Source organism: Asterias rubens, chromosome 1, assembly GCF_902459465.1.
Source record: "Asterias rubens chromosome 1, eAstRub1.3, whole genome shotgun sequence".
Lineage (NCBI taxonomy): Eukaryota > Metazoa > Echinodermata > Asteroidea > Forcipulatida > Asteriidae > Asterias > Asterias rubens.
Genome location: NC_047062.1, coordinates 17,988,423 through 18,004,961, shown reverse-complemented (window position 1 = coordinate 18,004,961; position 16,539 = coordinate 17,988,423). Strand labels below are relative to the sequence as shown.

Below are 16,539 nucleotides of genomic sequence, written 5' to 3'. Positions count from 1 at the left end.
GAAGCTACAACTGATGCTACAACTGATGCTACAACTGATGCTACAACTGATGCTACAACTGATGCTACAACTGATGCTACAACTGATGCTACAACTGATGCTACAACTGATACTACAACTGATACTACAACTGATGCTACAACTGATGCTACAACTGATGCTACAACTGATGCTACAACTGATGCTACAACTGATACTACAACTGATGCTACAACTGATGCTACAACTGATGCTACAACTGATGCTACAACTGATACTACAACTGATACTACAACTGATGCTACAACTGATGCTACAACTGATGCTACAACTGATGCTAACAACTGATACTACAACTGATGCTTACAACTGATACTACAACTGATGCTACAACTGATACTACAACTGATACTACAACTGATACTACAACTGATGCTACAACTGATACTACAACTGATACTACAACTGATGCTACAACTGATACTACAACTGATACTACAACTGATGCTACAACTGATACTACAACTGATGCTACAACTGATGCTACAACTGATGCTATAACTGATGCTACAACTGATACTACAACTGATGCTACAACTGATGCTACAACTGGTACTACAACTGATGCTACAACTGATGCTACAACTGATGCTACATCTGATGCTACAACTGATACTACAACTGATACTACAACTGATGCTACAACTGATGCTACAACTGATGCTACAACTGATGCTACAACTGATGCTACAACTGATGCTACAACTGATGCTACAACTGATGCTACAACTGATGCTACAACTGATGCTACAACTGATGCTACAACTGATGCTACAACTGATGCTACAACTGATGCTACAACTGATGCTACAACTGATGCTACAACTGATGCTACAACTGATGCTACAACTGATGCTACAACTGATGCTACAACTGATGCTACAACTGATGCTACAACTGATGCTACAACTGATGCTACAACTGATGCTACAACTGATGCTAACAACTGATACTACAACTGATGCTACAACTGATACTACAACTGATACTACAACTGATACTACAACTGATACTACAACTGATGCCGCAACTGATGCCGCAACTGATGCCGCAACTGATGCCGCAACTGATGCCGCAACTGATGCCGCAACTGATGCCGCAACTGATGCCGCAACTGATGCCGCAACTGATGCCGCAACTGATGCCGCAACTGATGCCGCAACTGATGCCGCAACTGATGCCGCAACTGATGCCGCAACTGATGCCACAACTGATGCCACAACTGATGCCACAACTGATGCCACAACTGATGCCACAACTGATGCCACAACTGATGCCACAACTGATGCCACAACTGATGCCACAACTGATGCCACAACTGATGCCACAACTGATGCCACAACTGATACTACAACAGCAACAGCAACAGCAACAGCTGTAATAAATAATAATAATTAATAATAATTAATAATAATAATAATAATTAATAATTATAACCGAATTTGTAAAGCGCCTTTTCCAAAGGATGCAAAGCGCTAAAATGCGTAAACCGCGGACCGGCGGAAGAGTTGCATGCCTGGAGCGCTATGTTTGAAATATGAGACCCAAGGACGCCTCTCATTGAACAGACTTATAAGAAACCTCAAATATTTCCACACAGTTTAAATTGAAATGGATGTCCACAGGCCAATAATGAAATTGTAAGATACAACAGACTTTTATTATGGTGTGGCCATCTTGATTTTCTTCCATGGAAATCAATGTAACCAAACCAAGGCTGGAAGATGTATGGTCTGGTTCCTTTTTGTACAATGAGTATTAGCATTCAATACTGTTATTGGATACATTGAACATGACCGATATGATGGCAGTATGATGCAGGTCTCTACTTACTGTTTTCTTTCCTCTCCTCAAGTAGCAGTTGTTTCTCTTGGAATGAGGCCATGAAGACCGACCCCCCTTCCTCCTTGCGCATCTGGAAGGCGCTCTTTTGCCGTTCACTGTACTTTGGAATCCTTTACGAAAAAGAGCAAGACAAAACAAAAGATGGAGAGATGAACTAAGTACATGAAGGGGCATTGCTTGGCAACCAGACCATTGCTGTGCACTAGCGGGTCGTGTGCAGGCGGCAGCGAATGAACCCGAAGAAACCACACGTCCAGACACGTCACTATTTTTGGCAAAATGTTTGCTGCCACCATCAGTGAAAGGTGCTCGTGTTTGGGGAAGCCCTTATGTTGCGAATTTTGTTTTTTTCTCAAATACAAGATGAGTGTAAAAATCTAGGAATAAGGTAAGGTAATAAAATACAGATCTTTTAAATGTAGATGGCTGAAGGGGGGTATTTTGTATGGTCTTTAAGCACAAATTATTATGCTAACTGGACTCTGGTTACCAGCTAAAATACCATGTCACACGAACAAATTGTGACTGGTTTCCTGCTCATTTCTGCTTAGCCCCTTAGCAGAAAAATTGTTCAGCAATATTTTCTGCTTAAGCAGCTCTCTCTATGAAAGTGGGCCCTGGTCTGGTAAGGGTCACTTCTATGGGGAAAATGTACTTTTGTATTGGAACCTTGAAGAGTGAGGGCACCACAACAAAAGCACAGGGCACCATAGCCCTAATTAGGACTCTTCCTCTGTACACAGATACAGAGTCCTAATTATTAAGGCCCGTTTCTGGGGCGGAAAATTTTCAAAGCTTCATAACTAAAAATCTTACCTGCAACAAGCCATTTATTTCAACAGATTCACATTCCATTGCGGCATATTTCATATCGAATGAAAAAGTGGTGGCACCATACGGAAACTGTTGTGTATAGTGCCAGTGCAACTGCCACAACTTGTGCCAGCACTTATTAAATTTTACCCTCATGATAATTTTCCGCATGTCGCCACCAATTTATCTAGCGTTAACTAACTCCAAAACCACTGAATTGTTTTCTTACCTGAGAATAAGGGTTACCACATATGATATGGAAACGTTTCCGTATAAACCTTGTTTTCATCAATTACAACGAGTTAAAGTTCCGTCTCCACCGCTAGCGATAAATCCTTTACTTCAGTGCTTGGTCAGCCTTTTTGAATTGGCGCGAAATTGCTATTTGTAAATGAACGTTGAGGGAGACAAACAAGTAAGTCGGTCGTCGAAGAATTAAGTCTTGTCGGTCAGGCAGTACACTAGTCTTGGTTCAAGACTCTCCTGGATTTGTCACAAGAGGGCGCGCTATCACCCCAACGCGCTATCAACCACGAACCGCTATAGCGCGTTGGGGTGATAGCGCGCCCTCTTGTGACAAATCCAGGAGAGTCTTGAACCAAGACTAGCAGTACACACGTAGGCCCCGAGAGATACGTAGTGCGACATCCGGTTTGACCTTGCGCGTTGGAGTCTTTGTGTAAACATCAACGCGCGATTTATGTGAACTTGGCGAGAAACAGGGCGCCCGCGCGCGGTCAAAATGCGTTCGTGTGGGGCCCGAATTTTAAAAAGTTTCCCTGTGAACTCATCATAACTGCAAGCAATGTGAGTTCCGATCTGCAATGTGCGACCGCGTAGGACTGCAAGCAATGTGAGTTCCGACCTGCAATGTGCGACCGCGTAGGACTGCAAGCAATGTGAGTTCCGACCTGCAATGTGCGACCGCGTAGGACTGCAAGCAATGTGAGTTCCGACCTGCAATATATAAGCGACCATCCCATAACCCACGCACCGCCCGATTACGAATACAGTGCCACTTTGCGTGCGTCTGTGTTGCATAGTCTGGGTACCTGCTGTCCGATTTGTCCGTCATGCGATCAACAAAGTCAGTCAAATTTTAATGTTTTTGAGTTCCAGGAATAATCTTTTGCACAGGTTAGTGAGTAGTTATAACAAAAACTGATGTATTTGACCATTCCAACTGAGTTCCGACTTCAAATGCAATACAATTATCCGAAAAATTTCATTTTTTTAGCAGTTCCGGCAGATCAGGCAGATCAGGCAGTTCCGGCTTTTACCAATTGTCCATTTTAACACACCCGTTTTATATTGGAGAAGTCCAAGATGGCGGCGCTCAGTCATACATGTGTTTTGCGTAACGCAATGCGGATTTTGGCTTCAAAATCCCATAATCACACGTTATTAAATAAAAGATGTATCATCACACCTCAGAAAAGTTTACAACATTATAAGAGAAGTCAAATAGTGGGATTTTCAACGAGCAATATTTTATTAGAAGAGCCTAAACAACCGTCAAATACACCCGGTACACCGACCGAGGAGAGCCCACTTGGTGGGTCTTCGTCGAGCAGCACCTTACCGTTGGGTGTGCTGTTGCAGCAGGCGGAGGAGAAGGTGAAAGAGAAGCAAGAGGAGGACGAGAAACATAAGAAGGAACGAAAAGCCAAGTTTGCTCGTTATCAAAAATGGGCGATGGGAATCACTGGGGTAATGCTGGGTGGGGCAGCTTGTCTTACTTTGTTTGAACTCGGTGAGTATTCAGTGAAATCTGAAGTTTAATTAATTGGAAATGAAACGTTTTGACACTCAACAACAAGTCGTTTGTGTCATTTTGTTCTATTCTATTTCTACCATAGTCACGACAGTGAGTTGACACGTTAAGTCGTAATGTTTTTTAGTGACTACATTTGTCATTACAAATAAAATAGTTAATAAACCATGCACTTCTTTTGTCAATAATAATAAATACACATTTTCAGTTGTAAATATCAATTGTTTTAGGATAACTTTCCGTATGGTGCCACCACTTTTTCACTAATTTTTACAAAAAGGGATATCTCATTTACTAAAGTAGATATCGGTACTATTTTATTTCATATCGGATAAAAAAGTGGTGGCGCCATACGGAAACTTTTCCATTGTTTATATCAACTGAACTATAAAGTTATAAGAGATTTAGTTGCGATAACGTACGTTATTGGCAGGAGGGTTACGTTATCGCAACTATAAGAGATTAGGCCCAGAGATTATTTTTTAGTTTTCTTCTTCATTACTGTCCACAGGTCAACCCAAGCTAGACGAACACGGAGAACCTGTAAGTATATGATATGTAAGAACCACTGACCACTGACAAATATTGTTTTTAATGTAGTACGATGGGGGCGACCGACCGGGAGTGGGTAATTGATTGAAGTAGAGTACAGACAAAGAGGCAACATGGTGTCAGGTTTTGCTCTACATGTAGGTACCTTTTCAGTGGGACAAGTCAGCTTGTCATTTCACTAGTCCGCCCAGTGATTTTCTCTCTACCATAAAGATACACTTCCCAGGTGTTCAAACTGGCATTTGGCCAGAGGAGTACCGGTTCTGTTGTTAAGGGAAAGCGTCGGGTGCACTGCTGTTTTGTTGAGTTATTTAATGACAGAAAATCTGTTGCTGTTTTCTTTTGTGCTGATCTATTTTTATCGGAGTCGGCACATGCTTCATCCAGATATGGAATCCGAGAAGGATTATATCAAATAAAGAGACAGTGCTGACACGATTATAACATAATTTGTTTTTTTCTATCAATGTATTCTTCTAGATTGCCGATGAGTTTTCAGATGAGTTTGTTGTCTCTGGTTACTTGAAAAGAGCCTACAAAGAAGCCAAAGATTACAGAACTGTAAGTGTGCCTTTGATAAGGGAATCAATGTGTGGTGAAGAGGTTTTCAACTAGCGGTTTTAACCCAATGAGGCCTGGTTCTTGATAATTTTACCGAGACGAAGTCGAGGTAAATTATCAGTCTCGGTAAAATTATCAAGAACCAGGCATGGCGGGTTTAAACCACTAGTTGAAAACCGATTCAACACACTTTGATTCCCATTCATAAATACCCTTTCGGTCAAAAAACATCAACACACCCACGTGACACCCACGTGACGCGCTCTCCACCAATAGGAAGAGCGAAATTGTCTGAGGTATTTATGAATAATAATTAAATATAGGGTTCGTTGTTTATGTTTTTTTGTTCATTTTGAGTAGTGTTTGTTTTGAAAAGAACTAGTGGTCGACAACTCAATGCTACAATCACTATGCTCTGATCGTCTTCAGGAGATGGCATTCTCCTTCAGGATTCTCCTAAAGTCAATCAAAGCATACAGAGCATGTTGATCGGAACAGTGAGTTGTGAACAACGGTTCTTCTCAGAACCAACACTACTCAAAAGAGATTCACACATGCTACTACCACTAACCTCACCTGAGTTTTAATTTAGTTATTGCTCTTTTTGATTTGATGGCTTATTTATTCCGCAGATGATCGTAGAGCCGTCGGCACAGAAGCTCCTTCCAGACCCCCTGACAGAGCCCTACTACCAACCTCCATACACACTCGTCTTAGAAATGACCAATGTCTTAGTACACCCAGAATGGACAGTAAGATTACAGCGTTTACATTTTACAGTTCCAGATGTGGATTTCACAAAGAGTTAATACTAGTCTTATCTTGAGTTAGTACGAGTTACTCATTCTAACTTATGACTAGCCTTAAGTTTTTAATAATTTCTAAAGAGTCCTGAGACTAGTCCTGTAGGTAGGACTAGCTTTGTCAAATCAACTCCAGGGCTTTGGATGGCAGAATATTATGTGATTGGTTAGTTATGTAAAACTTAATATTGACTAGCCTGGGCTAGACGACCATCAAGCCTGGGCTAGTGTCCAACAAGCCTGGGCTAATGGCTATCAAGCCCGTGTTAGACGCCCAAAAATCCTGGGCTAGATGTCCAGTGCACGTTGATTGAAACCAGTTACCAGATTGTGTATTGAGAGAGTTGCGACAACTTTTGTTTAGAAGCCATTTTCGGTCCCAGTGCCAGACTAGACTAAACTGCACATTGTTGTGTGCTACATTTTGACCCAAAAATGGCGTCCAGCAACCAAAGAAAACTGGTCCCTCCTCATCACAACTCTCTCAATCCACAGCTCTTACCAATATTATTTTATACATTGAACTCCTGTACCAGTTATGTTCAATCAGTAGGCCTTTAGGTTGTTGTCTTTAATAACTTTGTTTTTTTACCCTTTACACCAATGTGCATTAAGCATTGTATACTTGTGAAAAGAACTGTGAAATAGTATGCAAATCACTTAAACCTACGACCTTTGCATTGCTAAAGCAGATGTCTTACCACTAGACCACTGAGCTAGTAATTTCTTGCAGTTACCACTTGCTTTGACAAACTGCAATCGTTTGATGTTCACTAAAGCGTTTTATACTTTGTGATTTCAGTATTCCAATGGTTGGCGGTTTAAGAAACGGCCTGGTGTGGATTACTTCCTACAGCAGGTGGGGCCACCACTCTTTGAAGTCGTCATCTACACATCAGAACAGGGATTTGTAAGTACCAAAAAAGTATTAAAGGCATTGGACACCTTGGGTAATTGTCAAAGACCAGTATTCTCACTTGGTGTATCCCAACATATGCATAAAATAAAAAACCTGTGAAAATTTGGACTCAATATCAATTGGTCATCAAAGTTGCAAGAGAATAATGAAAGAAAAAACACCCTTGTTGCACAAACTTGTGTGCTTTCAAATGCCTTATAAAAGGCTTCAGGCCTGAAGTCTTTTATTATTTCAGTGAGAAATTACCAGTGGTGCAACATCTTAGTTATTGCGGTACCAGACCCTAATTTTCATCTTTGAGAGGGCAGGGGCTTTTTCATTTTACTTAGGGCACTTCCATTGGAAAACCTAAGGAAGTCTAAGGAATTTTTTTTAAGGGCCACCAAGGTCAAGACCAAAGGCACACAGATTTCCTGGCCTCACTGAAATTCCAGGTCTGCCGTGCTACTGCCAACTATTAAGACAGAAATATTTTAGAGAACTCGTCTCTGGTTCCAAAATTAAATTTTGTTGCTAGTGCATGACTGGTGCAAGAAATGGAAAGGTGGGTTTTAACAAATGATTGTTAACACTGTAGGATTACACATATGTAAACGAAATACTGAACTGTAACACCGACTATCTTAGATTGTTTCCCCACAAATCTTTGAATCTCTTTCTTGTTATCCTCTTTCAGACTGGTTATCCACTGCTTGACAACCTTGATCCCAACGGCTATATTATGTATAGGTTATTCCGAGATGCTACGAAGTACATGGACGGTCACCATGTTAAGGTTCGTGTTATATTTAATCAAACAAATTCAATGGAAGTTAGCCCCAAACAAAGCTAAAGGCATTGTATGTTCTACTCTCAGCAAGTCATCAGTGTATGGGTGAGATCGAGTGGAAAGCCTGGTTTCGCGCTCAACAGCCAAATAGGAGAAACCAGTTCAGACACACTGGTGAAACATTTACCATGAAAATAATGTATATGTAGATAAGACAGCTGCTTGCTACAGACCTGCAACAATGGGAAAGAGGTTTTTTACGTTGATTCCAGCCCTTCCCCAACAAGATTAACAACAGATAACGGAAACAAAATGTACAGTTGCAACTCTACAAACGAGGTCCACATAATGTAGCTTGAAACACTATAAGGACTTATACACATCCAGTGTTCTTTACACTTTTGAAGAGTATAACTTTGCCAAAGTGTACAGAACAAAGAAATGTCCACATTGTGACTGCAAACATGTAAACAGAGCTGGGTGCCTTTACACAAACCAACATATGAGATACTTTTAACAATAGAACAATGCTACCCCACAAGGTTGTTTCTGTTCTAGTGGTACCCCACAGAGAACTTACCCCTTCAGAATATCGGTTCGCGGGTTTATGTGTGTGTGAACTGGTTGTGTTTGAGGGGATATCAAAATAGTTTTGTCATTATTTGTAAAGGCCGAGTTATAGTCGGTCACGCCATGGTCGTACGATGGTCAGGCGATGGAAATATTGACGCGCAATCATAAAAAGACGGTTTTTACGCCTCAGCGATGACTGTAAACTGTGTTTTTTAGGATATCGCATCAAGATTTCCATCGCGCGACCATCTCGCGACCAACTATAAACCGGCCTTTGGAACTGTTATAATTTTTTCTCTGTCTACAGGATCTGTCTTGCCTAAACAGAGACATGGGAAAGGTTATCTTCGTTGATTGGAATGAGAAATCGTTTCAGCTTCAGCCACAGAACTCCTTTGGTCTTAAGAAATGGGAGGGTACTGACGATGATAGGACCCTTATAGATCTTGCTGATTTCCTCAGAAGTAAGAATTGTTTCTTCCCTAAACAAAGTTTAAAGACACTAGACACCTTTGGTTGTTGTCAAAGACCAGTATTCTCACTTTTTTTTAATCTTTTTTTTCTTATCCCAACATATGCAACAAATTACCAATCTGGGAAAAAAGTTACTCATTTGGTCATCAGAGTTGCAAGAGAATAATGAAAGACAAACCACCCTTGTTGCACAAATTTGTGTGCTTTCAGATGCATATAAAAGGCTTTAAAGGGAAGGTACACGTTTAGTAATTGTCAAAGACCAGTCTTCTCACTGGGTGTATCCCATCATATGCATAACATAACAAGCCTGTGAAAATTTGGGCTCAATCGGTCATCGAAGTTGCGAGAAAATGATGAAAGAAAAAACACTCTTGTTTGACGAATTTGTGTGCTTTCAGATAGGAACAAAAGACTTCTAGCTAGAAGTCAAGTCTTTTATTATTCAAGTGAGAAATTACCTCTTTCTCAAAAACTACATAACTTCAGAGGAAGTCGTTACCCACAATGTTTTATACTATCAACAGCTCTCCAATGCTCATGACCAAGTCAGTTTTTAAGTGAATATTTGTTTTGAGTAATTACCAAACGTGTACCTTCCGTTTAAGTCTGAAAGTCTTTTAATATCTCTGGTCGTATTGAGGGTAGCATTTCAAATGGACACCACAGAATTTACAGACAATGCAAACAAGCATTCATTTGATTGGTCGAGAGGGCATTGCGAGGGGTTGTTTGAACGGATGATTTAACGCCAGTAAAAAGTTTTGAACATGGGCGTGACATTCGAGTTTGCACCTGGGCTTATAAGACAGTTTCTTCATTCCTATTGGTCGAGAGCAACGGCCGAGACAGTTGTGCCACATCACGCGATACGCACACAGCATTCCCTAAGGAGTTGTTTACCCAAGGGCCCTGACTAGGCCTTACCATTTCATAGCTGGAGGGGTGTTGTGTTGAAAGAAATAATTGAGAAATTATAATGTTTGCATTTATTTTACTTTTTGACCATAAGTGTCGACGTTTTTTGACCGAAAAGGTATTTATGAATGGGAATCAAAGTGTGTTGAATCGGTTTTCAACTACTGGTAGTGGTTTAAACCCGCTGAGGCCTGGTTCTTCATAATTATCCTCGACTTCGTCTCGGTAAAATTATCAAGAACCAGGCCTCGTTGGGGTTAAACCACTAGTTGAAAACCTCTTTACCACACATTGATTCCCTTAATCTAAAAAATACTATTCCTTGGAGGAGTGTGACACAAAGTCATCAAGGAATTGGAGAGATTTTTGCCCCCTAAATAGTTTATATTTTCCCATGTTTTTACAGCGATAGCTGTGAGTGGCGTTGAAGATGTGAGGCCAGTGTTGGATTATTACAAACAGTTTGACGACCCACTGGGTACATTCAAGACAAACCAAGCTAGACTACAGGTAAGAATGAACATCTCATGCCAATGATGAATACTCCCCATTAGATGCAATCCTGCCCTCTATTGTCCAAAGTTCTCTCCTGATGTCATGCAAAGGTCACTAATTGGTAGGTTTTGCAAAAACCTATCTCCCATTTCTCAATCCCTGGGTCTTAAATAAACTTGACAACACAGCTGGGCAGTTACTTAATGGCTCCATCTGGGTTTGTTGCTCCCCACAAATGGAAGACTTCCTCTAAATGCATTGGGAGGAGGACATTCCTCTGAAGATGCTGCTTGCCATGTGTTGAAATCGCTGAACAAACTTTTAATGTCTAATGAAGATGTCAACCCCCGAAACCTTGAAATGATATATTTGCGGCCATTAAAGTTGCATCACCCTGCTGCAAATTATATTTCTTTTGAAATTCGACCGCCCCAAGCTTCTTCTAAACAAATGCTACCAGTAAAGAGACATTTATTGTTTTGCATGGGGTTAGATTTATTTTTGACTCTTGGCGTGACCTCACCACTGGGTAATTTATGGGTTTTGCTTTTTATTGCTGTCTCTCAGATTAAAGATTGTGCTACTTTATGTCCGCTGGAATAAACAATTATTAAAGATGTGAGAAGTTATTCCTTTTGGAATGTGTACAAAAGTATTTTAGGGCGAACATTAGGTAAATCCTACAACTGTCCATCACTCAAAATCATTATAAGCGTATAATGAAAAAAAAAATATATATATAATAACACTGGGTAGTTATTGCCTGTCCTGACTAATTGGCTAGCCCTAAATTTGTTACAATTTCATCGTATTTTTTTCTCCAATAAAATTACCCGATGATGACTAACTTAAAAATGAAAACAGTGGCTCTTATAAAAGGAAAAGAAGAAAAAAAATGAAAAAAAATGTGTCCCTGTATTGAATGGTAATATTTTCTCAAAGAGAGTGCACATTATTCCTGTTTTCAAAAGGTTTGCCCTACATGTGAAGTAAAAACTCAAAATCAACCTTTTATTTTTTTAATATTTGGTTTTCCGTTACCCTTGTACAAATACTTGTAAACCTTATTTGCTGTTGTCCAACCCCCCCTTGTTCTCGTTGAGAGATTTGGAAATTTCTCACCACTGTTTTTTTTTCCCCTTTAAAAAACGTGTGGCTGGCAGACATATTGTGTCATAAATTGTTTAACTGGTAGACAGCTGATGAGTAAAATGATGATAATAGCCTGTCTGAGATATCAGGAACCGACACAGGCCCCAGATGTGCATCTCTTACTGACGTCATCATCAGACCATTATGGCCTTAATCATCTCACAGCAGACACAAAATAAATCACCTTAAAAAAACATCTGATTTTGTCTTTCTTTTCCTTTTTCAAAACCAGATTGAATTTCTTTGTTTGATGACAGTTACTACCCCCTGATATCATTTCCATAAACGCCGGGGGGGGGGGGACACGGATTTAGAGGCCAGTGAAATGGTTCACTTCAAAATACAAAAATCTTGGATAGCAATTTAGCTCTTCTAATCACGTCTTGAATATTAATTAAGCCTGTATGGGAAAGATGCATTTGACATGATTTTTTCTCATGGCACAATTTCCCCATTGATGTCATGGTATCGATGAGAACGCATGGCGAGAGGATGGAATGCCTCTGTGTGTACTTTCTATTGAAGGGTCTATGGCAGACCCATTTCCGTTTCAAGTGTCTGTTGTACTTTTTCTTCTTCTTATAATCTAGAGAAAAATGCGGAGGATTTCCAGGCATTGTCTGGACCATTTATATATTTATTATGTAATAGACTGAGTTAATACTTTTGAGTACATTTCCTTACAACGATTATTGTAGTATTTTTTCTGGCAGATGTCTGTGTAGCATTTTGCAAGACTGCCCTCGTGTGTCCAATTTTAGCCGCCATACAGCCTTGTTCATGCTCTTAATACGCAAGGACGTCTGTTTCAATTCAACACTGGCCACACACGCTGGCAGATTCACACATTCATCAACTGCATACCGTACAAAGCGGCAAGGATAATACGTGCACGAACTGCATATATAAAGTACTTTGGGGGTCGATGAAGGGTTTTTTTAACCTTGTACTCACGCAGTACCCTGGGACTGGCAAAGATCTATGACCCGATTTTTTTTTTCTGTTATAAAAATTGCCACTGTGGTAGTACTTTTCAATGGGGCATTTTTTTTCCTTCTAAATTGATTAAAAAGAGGGAATCCATTAAAACAGAATCTTGAAAATTGTTGAGGATGGCAAGTCAATACTACAAAAGAAAAAAATGTGGCCCAATAATACAGCGCAACTACCACTGGCAGCAAACTCAGTTATGCAGCACGAAACATTATGCATGATTTGTGAACCGCTTTGGACAGGGGTAGCTTCCATAAAGACTTTGACATTCACTTCTCTCGTAGTGTATTTTGAATGGGAAAATGCAGTTGAAAACTCCTCCTCTCCATCTTGTATTCTTACAGATAATTTCTGTAAATGTGGAGGTGTTTCAATTTATTGATTACAAATTATTGTGAAAATCTGTTTTGTGTGTTCAGGCCGAACAAGAGAGGGCAGTACAGGCAGCAACGGAAGGACCAGATAAAGCATCTACCCTAGCGGGCAGCTGGACACAGAGATTGAGAGGGAGGTAGAACAAATAGCGACTTGAAACACAGACTAAGATTAAATGGGCATAGTGTCCAATAGAAATAATGGACTATACAAGTTGTCTACCTAGGGCCTAATGGACTATACAAGTTGTCTACCTAGGGCTCCCAACTAGGGCCTACACGTATTTATATCCACTTAGTATTAGTTAGAACCAGTAACAAACAGTAATACACAATGCATGTTATTTTGGCTGGTAAATCGTTTTTGCCTCAGCCAATTTGGCTGTGCTAAGCAAACTTGGGCACCCTTGACTCCCCCACCACCTCCCCTCCCCTCCTCCGAAACCAAACTGATTTGCATAAGTTCCATTTACTATGATTGTCTGAAGGACAGGCTTCCTGAATCAAGCTCTCTTTTGGTCGGTGAAATCATCATCGGGGTGGTTAGGGGGTCAGTGTTTAGTTTTGTTTACTTCAGGCTGGTGCATACATGTGGCATCTTCTTGAAAGCAATATTGTACTCTTCACACAAGCTTTTAAGGTTTGCTCAAAGAATGACACCTCCATTTGGGAAAGGGGACAATGTAATGTTATGATGGTATAAATGTGAATATATTATTTACTTTATATTACAAATTCATTTTGTATGATACATTCCCAAGACTTATTTTGCATGGTGGCTTAACTGTGAATGATGTGGTTGTATGTTTCTCTGAATTGTAAGTTTTTAGAAGGTACGAGTTGTTTTCTTGTGTCTGTTCAACTGAATAATAACTATATGGAATGATGATTAAGAACATTGGGTTTTTATATTGTCGGTTCTTCCCTTGGCTAAAAGGGAAGAAAGTCAATCTTCTACAAATCTTTCAAAATCCACCCAGTGTGTTGATGGATCTAGTATTGCGCTACAAGATCTTGGTGCCGAGCTGCAGAAATGTTTTGAATGGGTTTTTGTCAACCCTCTAAAATGTATAATTGCATCAGGGATAAAGAATATTGATTCTCTGGGTTGTTTTTGTGTACCATTTCGCCCATGTTATAAGCACTGTATACTCCATGCTTGCTGCTTGGATGGGATTCGAACCAATGATTCTAAAGCAGATGTCTTACCACTAGACCAACAAGCGTGGCCGGTGACAAAGGCCATTTTTACTCCTGTAATAACCCACATTTCAACAGATGTAACAACAGCATCGATGATGAAGAATAATTATTTGGGTTTAGGGTTCAGAGAATAACAAATTGGTGCGGAAAGTTTTCATAAAAACAAATTAGCATAACCTGATTAAGTTTAAATTATTATTATCTTTCTGCTGCGAAAGAAATGTGTGTATCGCACAAGTTTGAGAATCATATAGTTTATTGTAATTGTACTACACAAAAATGTATGCTCTTTTTGACTTGACTAATAAAATGATTAATTTTCATTATCCAAGAGTTACTGGTATTTTGTATTCGTTGTCTCGTCCAAGACTGCTGGGATGGACTTTGGATGTTGCACTGTACGATGGCAACAATTGTACTAAGCACTGATGATCGGCTCAATGTGAACATACATTTACAATCACAACATGCGATGATGTATAGGGGCTGCTCCCAGGAGCATATTAAAGATCTTTCTAATTTAAACCAAGGTTGCACGAGAAATGTTACAATTGAGGAATACATTTAGTACAAGGCTAAAAATGTAAATAATTATTTGAAATGGATACTTGCACAGGAAAGCTAACATTGTTTTATTGATAGTTGAATCTTTCAAAAACAGGAAGAGGTGACCAGGGGTTATTAGGTCAGGAGGATTGGCCCAATGCGCGCAAACACCAGCCCATCTCAGGGCCTTTTGGATGTTGCACTGGGCTGGGACCAAGCAAAGCTATAAGTGGGTCAAAGGTTAGAGTTCAATGAGTTGAATGTTACTGTGTAAAAGTGTTGTGAATTTAGTAGTACCTTTCTCCTGAAGACGAGCAGAGTATACTGTTTGAAACCTTGAAACAACATCGGCTCTTTTCAGAGCCAACAATCCTACAAAAGAGATTTACACATGGTTGTACCCGCAAGTTTACTACTTATTTATAGTAATCCTATGTATCCACACCATGCAAAGCTTCAAACAATACTTAGGCCCTTTACGAAACGAGGGCTTCAGCTTTTGCTTTTGCTTTGGCTCAGGTTAGCTTGGCCCTGCAGTTCTGTTGACAATTGCACGTGCTTTGGGTTTACCAGCTCAGGGCTTCAGACGAGAGAACGGAGCCTCAAGCCGAATCCATGGTTTCGCAAAGGGACTTAGTACCTGTAAGTTTCTCTATGTGACATCAGACCCATACAGACTAGAGTAGCTCACAGCCACCATCAGCAGATGGAATTCTGGACATATCAGTGACATCCAAACAGGATGTGCTACTCAATAGGGATTGACATGTTTAGAATAACTTTGCTTTAGAAAATACCCAAGAGACTGAGAAGCGTGTCTACTGTCAGAGCTTCCACGTCTGGGCCAGGTGAAGCATATGAGACATAGCTAGGTTGGCTCTTGCCTTGGTATGTGTGAGAGGGAAGGTAAAGGGAATTTATCTAGAACAAATAGAACGTGGGAATCTAGCCATTCCAGCGGACTTGATCATCAATTGTGTATGATGACCAGATTGTCATTTTACAAGATCAGCCCATAAGTATAGTCTTAGACAGGAAAATGAGGAATGATGGTACAGAAACCGTGGTGTGCTAACGGTGACTGGACAGATAGCAGCTTCACAGAGGCAAAGAAGGTGATTGCCTCTGGGCCCACTGGTTATTGCCTTGGTGCCATTGGAATGCCCCAGTAGAAATATACGATTTTCTCATGGGGTGCCCTTTATCAAGGAGAAAATGCCCAGGTGCTAAGCTTGCCTTTCCAAAAAAGAAGCATACATGCCCGAGATAGGCTAGTTTACAAATCACATACGCCTATGCCTACTCATACTGAACAAAAAACTGCTGTCATTTTAAGCAAAGGAAAAGAGAAAGTTGGGTTAATCTACCATCACATACTGATTTTTAATTTAAAAAATCAACTGAAAGTAGCCTACAACCTACTTGGTTCCTTCCTTGTTGTTTTTTCCTTCCTCTTAAAACAGTTAAACAGTAAAGGCTTTCTCCAATCACAACAACCCAAACCCTTGCAAAATCCTCCACACAGAACTCACCAGTTCCTTGCTCAAGCACAACCAGAACTGACTGCACATGTTCATTTGAATTTACCTCCACTTGGCTGAGCCAAGGGGTGAGATTGGAGTGTGTGTGTGTGTGGGGGGGGGGGCAGGTTCTACCAAAATAAAAAGGGGAGAGTAGAAGAAAGGCTGAGGGGAAATTAGTCCCTGTAAATATTTTCACTTGAAATATTACCCATT

General features: G+C 40.3%; 1 protein-coding gene across 2 annotated transcripts; it reads left to right on the top strand.

Annotated features, from left to right (window-relative positions):
- The first annotated feature begins 3,673 nt into the window (after positions 1-3,673).
- LOC117298501 (mitochondrial import inner membrane translocase subunit TIM50-like) lies at positions 3,674-14,553 on the top strand. Of its 2 annotated transcripts, none has more exons than XM_033781799.1 (10): positions 3,674-3,834; positions 3,938-4,450; positions 4,983-5,014; positions 5,504-5,584; positions 6,217-6,336; positions 7,190-7,297; positions 7,983-8,081; positions 8,956-9,112; positions 10,447-10,550; positions 13,100-14,553. In XM_033781799.1, the coding sequence occupies exons 2-10, from the start codon at positions 4,024-4,026 to the stop codon at positions 13,193-13,195; spliced, it is 1,224 nt and encodes a 407-aa protein (XP_033637690.1). In that variant the 5' UTR covers positions 3,674-3,834; positions 3,938-4,023; the 3' UTR covers positions 13,196-14,553. The 2 variants fall into 2 exon arrangements, with proteins under 2 accessions (XP_033637690.1, XP_033637682.1); XM_033781791.1 differs by having other exon boundaries at positions 3,935-4,450.
- The last annotated feature ends 1,986 nt before the right edge of the window (positions 14,554-16,539 follow it).